Raw genomic sequence first — 5,458 nt, 5'->3', positions numbered from 1 at the left:
TAATCCAAGAGTCTCCACACACTTATTAACTATTCTCTCATATGGGTTAACCTATTTCTCAAATTACATCTCACAAAACTTAAATTTAGTGACACCCACCACTTGGGTTGTACAAAGCTTAGACACATTAATCTAAGAATTAATTTTTTTTAATTAAATAGTTTTATTTATTTAAAAATACATAAACAAAGCATACATACCTTACCAACTTGAGTGGCACCCATATGCTCTTAATATTTTAGTGATGATATAATTTTAAAGAAAAGTTGGAGGAGTAACCTTCAAGGATTAGTAGCATGATAACTAGTAATTTATGAATACTTTTGTCTAATCCCTCTCTTAAAAATAAAATAATAAAACTTCAAAACTTCTCTGCTTTCCCTCTCTTTTCCTCCCTTAGTGGTTGGAGAAATAAGTACAAGTTAGAACTGTATAAGATAACAAAAAAAAAATCAAATTTTTTTACTTAAAAAAAAAAGAAAAAAAATTGAAATTAGATATGGTATTTATTAATTATCTTTGGTTATGCCAGATTATGTTTGCCATAATCCAAAAAGGTGATGCTTGCCTTAGGCCACCCTATCTTTTTCCCTTTTCTAGACAATTTCTTCTTGCCTTGGCAACCTAATTTTACTTTTCCATTCACCTAAAAAAAATATTAAAAAAATAATAACAATAATAATTACCATTATTTCACTTTTGCCCATTTTTCAAGCAAAAAAACTATATAAAATTATAGAAGAATAAGAAAATCCCCACCCACTTTCAATTTTACTTTATATATTATTTCTCACAAGTCACCAGATTCCAACCAAAACCCAAATATCTATAATTTTTTAACATTAAAATATTAAATCACCACAACAATATTCATTAATGCCCATCATTCAATTTTTTTTAATTATTTTATTTATTTCCCTATTAATTTATTTATTTAATTAATTATTTTAAATTCGGACAGTAGGAACCCAATTAGCTGAACAACAAAAACAAAGGTTTTCTTATTATTATCTTGGCATTTTCCATTCAAAACACAAATTAGAAAATTACACAGAGCCTAAGAAAAAAAAAGCAATCTTTCTTTTTCAAAATCTCATTCTCTTCTGTACTGAAATAAAAATAAAAAAATAAAAAAATAATTATCAAATAAAATAATAATAATCAAGCTATTATCTTTTCTTTAAGCTCTATTTTTCAGCTAATCTTCTCTGAAAAACAAGTTTTTGCAGGAAATAGCTCACAGTGAAGCTCTCCTTGCTGTTATAGTTATTTGATCTTCAAATATTTTTTTTTGAAAAAAAAAATATTTGTCTAATCTTCCTAATTATTATTATTATTAATTTTAATTTTTTTTTTTTTTTTTTGAAAGTCTGAAAATTTCTGGGCATAAAATTTTATTTTATTTTATATTCATTTAAATCATCTAGATTTCTTTTGAGATTTTGAGATTAGGAAGGAAATGAATGAGTTTTTGATAGAGAGCTGAAAAAGAAAAAGACTATATTTTTTGGGGGGGTTTAAGTATGGAGGGAAGAGAAGCTGTGAGTAGTGGGGTTACAGTGGTGGGATCAGATGCTCCCTCGAACTACCATGTGGCTCCGAGGACTGAAAACCCAGCTCAAACCGGTGGATCAATACCTCAACAAGCCGTGGCTCCGGCACCACCACCGGCGGCGCCAACAACAACCTTGGCCGTTACTGCTCCTGCAGCTATGCCGGTGAAGAAGAAGAGAGGTAGGCCTAGAAAGTACGGACCAGATGGATGTGTCACTATGGCTTTGTCTCCAAAGCCAATATCTTCTTCGGCGCCACCTCCTATAATCGATTTCTCTTCGGAAAAGCGTGGAAAAGTACGGCCAGCTAGCTCGGTCAGCAAGACTAAATATGAGATGGAGAATTTAGGTAATGGGAAAGTTAATGTTTTTACGAATACCCTTTTGAGTTTGACATGTTCTTGTTTCATGGCTCTCAAGGTTGGAGTCCTATGATGTTTGTTTTTGTGAATACCCTTTTGAATTTAAGGTGTCTTGTGATTGTTTCATGGCTCAAGTCGAAGTCTTTTGATGTTTATATTCAAGTAGTGATTATGTGTTGTTGTTGCTATGTGGGGATCGGGTGACTATAACCCTTTTAGGAGAGGTTGAATTTATGAGAGTAATACTAATAGGATTCAAGTGATTCTTTGTTGGGTATTATGTGGGTCCTCTGATTGGATACCCCTTATTGAGATCTTGGAGTGTGTGGTAGTTCTGAAAAGATAAGTAGTCTAGTTAGTGAGTTTCGTGGGTTGGTATGGGAATGATGGAATCTTCTCGTTATGGCTGTCCTTCGCCACTTCTCTCACTTTTTTTTGGGAAGAAGATTTTGTACAAGGTACTAATTTTCTGGTACCTGCAGCTGATGGTGAACAGACTGGGACTAAGTTGAAAACTTTCTTCTGAATATGTTTAATCTGACTTAATACTGGTTTCTTTGAATAAAACTGTATTTATTAGAGGTTTAATGTATTTCCAGTCTTGTCGTGTATTACTATTGCTTTTTTAAGTTTTACCAACTTGGCCAAGTGTTGAATAAACCTATCTCTACTTTAAATTATGCTGAGTTAGTCACTTTATGGAAATTTAAGCAAAACCATGGAGAAAATATGTGGAATCTTAAGAGTAGTATTTTGCTATTACTGACTATTAGTAAACATTATTTTATTTTTTTTAACCAAAGTATTTTGTGTTATTTTCATATTTTGTTGGAGATTTTTTTTTCTGGTTTTGACTTGAGTTGAATAAACAGTTTTTAACTTTTTATTAGTAGTGCTTCTATTATTATTTTCTTTTTCTAATCTCTTTCTGTTCCATACTGTAAATAAGTAGTAGATCTTTTCTTATAGTATTACTTCATTTGACCTGTAGTTTTGAACAGGATGGTCAAGTATTTTAGCTTGAAAGAATTCAAGAAGTGTTTTTTCCTGCCAAACAAGGTTGTGGTCCCTAATCTTATGATCAATTTTATCTGTAGGTGAATGGGTTGCATGCTCTGTTGGTGCAAATTTTACACCCCATATCATAACTGTCAATGCTGGCGAGGTAATCTTTTAAACCTTTCTCTGTCTTTTGGCTTATATCCCTTATGAAAAATCTGAGTCAAGAAGCTCATGATGTTGACTTGACATTAGTTGGTCTATTTGAGAATTTGTAAAATGGATGAAGAGTGGAGACACAACTACTGGAGTTTTGTCAGATGTTTTCTCTGGCTTTTTCATAAATGTTTTTTTGTCAGAAGTGCCTTGATCTGTTTCTAACTTCAAGTTCTGGTTTGAACATTTATAATGAGTTGTAGTAGTAACAGTCATTTCTCCCAACCCTTTCTTTTCTTGGCTTTGTCTTAGGATGTGACAATGAAGATTATATCGTTTTCTCAACAAGGGCCTCGAGCTATATGCATACTCTCTGCAAATGGTGTGATATCGAGTGTCACACTTCGTCAGCCTGATTCTTCTGGGGGTACATTGACATATGAGGTAACCCTTTTTATCTCTTCTTCAAATGATGTTTGTGAATAGTTCATGTTTAGTTTCAGAGAAGAAAAAGTAAATGAGAATCATATAGTACTAGCTTTTATAGCTCCACAACTAGAAAAGTTGTCTGAGGAGATGCTTAATAATGTAGCAGCATATTACTATTATCATTCACAGTTTTAAACTCTTTGTTACTGGTCCATAATCTTAGCTGATATTAGTTTGTGTTTCCTACTGAACTCTTTGATGTATTATTTTTTATCAATTAAAATTTATATTGTTAACACACTTGTTCTTGCAGGGTCGTTTTGAAATACTTTCTTTATCCGGTTCATTCATGCCAAGTGATTCAGGGGGAACGAGAAGCAGATCTGGTGGGATGAGCGTTTCTTTGGCGAGTCCAGATGGACGAGTTGTAGGTGGTGGGGTTGCTGGACTGTTAGTAGCTGCAAGTCCTGTGCAGGTTTGGAATTTTCTTTTCCTTTAGAATAGTACTTGAATTATTCACCTGAAATCTCTACCACTGTTAAAACATGATTCTGAAATGTATTTTCTTTGATAAACATAGGTTGTAGTAGGGAGTTTTTTGGCGGGCAATCAGCACGAGCAAAAGCCGAAGAAACATAAGCACGAGTACATTTCAAATGCGATGCCAACTGCAGCCATTCCTATTTCAAGCGCTGATCCAAAAACGAACCTCACTTCTTCGGCTTCCTTCCGTGGAGATAGCTGGTCAGCATTGGCTGTTGATTCAAAGACTAAGGCAACTGACATTAATGTATCTTTGCCAGGAGGATGATTCTTAAACTAAAAATTAAAAAAAAAAAAAAAAAGAAAAAAAAAACAGTTTCATCTTTCATGTAGTTGCAGCAAGAAGTTTGTGCACACTGACCACATTGGCAAATCAAACTTCAAACTCTCGGAACTCTCACTTCCCTCGTTTCTGTCTGTAAAACTTACTGACACTTTTAGTTATCAGCAGCATGTTGTTTTTTTTCCATCTGGGGTTGGCCCCTTTTACCTTGAGGCAGTATTTATTTTTCAATTAGCTGTTTTAGGTTAGGTTCTCTCGGCTCTGTTGTTGTGTCATGTAAAAGTAGAGTAGTTTGATCTTGTAATATTTGACATCTGAATCTGCCTTTCTTTGAACTCGTGCATTGTGATGATTTGGAAGTTAAAAAAAAAAAGTTGTTTGGGATGAACGAATGAATGACTGTTCTCAACTTTCCTTACAAAATATCAAAAAATAAAAAACCATTCTTTACTGTTATGTAGTTCGAAAAAAGCTATTTACCTGTCTAGTCGCAGATGAGTTCGTTTTCGAATAGAGTTTTCTCCACCTCAAAAATGTTTCTTTTGAGCTAAAAGTGAGGGAATATTCTCTATTGACATAAAAGCACATATAGTGGATTGATTAGTAGTGTGGTCCTTAGATTTTCAAAGCTTTTTTTTGTGTTGTGTTTTTTCAATCTATGAAAGGTATTTCAAGTCAAACAGTCTCAACATCAAAAACTCATAATCAAACAAAACAGAAAGTCAAAGGGGTATTACATCATATGATTACAATGATTAAACAATTAACAACTCAAGTCCGAGGAGCCTAACCTAGGCACTGGTCTTTTATAGTTACTTTATACCTCTTTGGCTCTATACCAAATTACAAAGAGTATCTTTGAGGTGAGAAGGATCTACTCCACTTGACCCTGCTGATCTTTTTTTTTTTGTCACTCTAATAATAGAAAACCAGGTCAATGACAAGAATGAGCACACAATCTATGGAGATGTCATTACTATGTATGTACATAAATCATATGCAATAAAAAAAGATGATCTTAGATTTAGAGGAGACCCAAATAAGAAATTATATGCAAGAGTTGAAGAGGTTAGTTTGTTGGGATTATCAATCTCAAACGCTAGACCTAAACCCTCATCTCCTCGTATTCTATA

General features: G+C 33.4%; 1 protein-coding gene across 1 annotated transcript; it reads left to right on the top strand.

The window, feature by feature from the left end:
* The first annotated feature begins 893 nt into the window (after positions 1-893).
* On the top strand, positions 894-4,713 carry LOC133778274 (AT-hook motif nuclear-localized protein 1). The gene is made up of 5 exons (XM_062218152.1): positions 894-1,902; positions 3,013-3,080; positions 3,383-3,514; positions 3,813-3,974; positions 4,080-4,713. Exons 1-5 carry the CDS (start codon positions 1,524-1,526, stop codon positions 4,308-4,310), a joined length of 972 nt encoding a protein of 323 aa, XP_062074136.1. The 5' UTR covers positions 894-1,523; the 3' UTR covers positions 4,311-4,713.
* The last annotated feature ends 745 nt before the right edge of the window (positions 4,714-5,458 follow it).

This window comes from Humulus lupulus, chromosome 5 (genome assembly GCF_963169125.1).
Source record: "Humulus lupulus chromosome 5, drHumLupu1.1, whole genome shotgun sequence".
NCBI lineage: Eukaryota > Viridiplantae > Streptophyta > Magnoliopsida > Rosales > Cannabaceae > Humulus > Humulus lupulus.
Note: the sequence above shows the minus strand (reverse complement) of the source record. Positions and strands in the feature narration are given on the sequence as shown.

What these genes read in the sequence shown, in the direction of transcription:
- LOC133778274 (XM_062218152.1), top strand. Translation starts at nt 1,524, where the DNA reads ATGGAGGGAAGAGAAGCTGTGAGTAGTGGGGTTACAGTGGTGGGATCA. An exon ending in TAACTGTCAATGCTGGCGAG is followed by an intron (nt 3,081 to 3,382) that starts GTAATCTTTTAA and finishes GCTTTGTCTTAG; the next exon opens with GATGTGACAATGAAGATTAT. An exon ending in GGGGTACATTGACATATGAG is followed by an intron (nt 3,515 to 3,812) that starts GTAACCCTTTTT and finishes TTGTTCTTGCAG; the next exon opens with GGTCGTTTTGAAATACTTTC.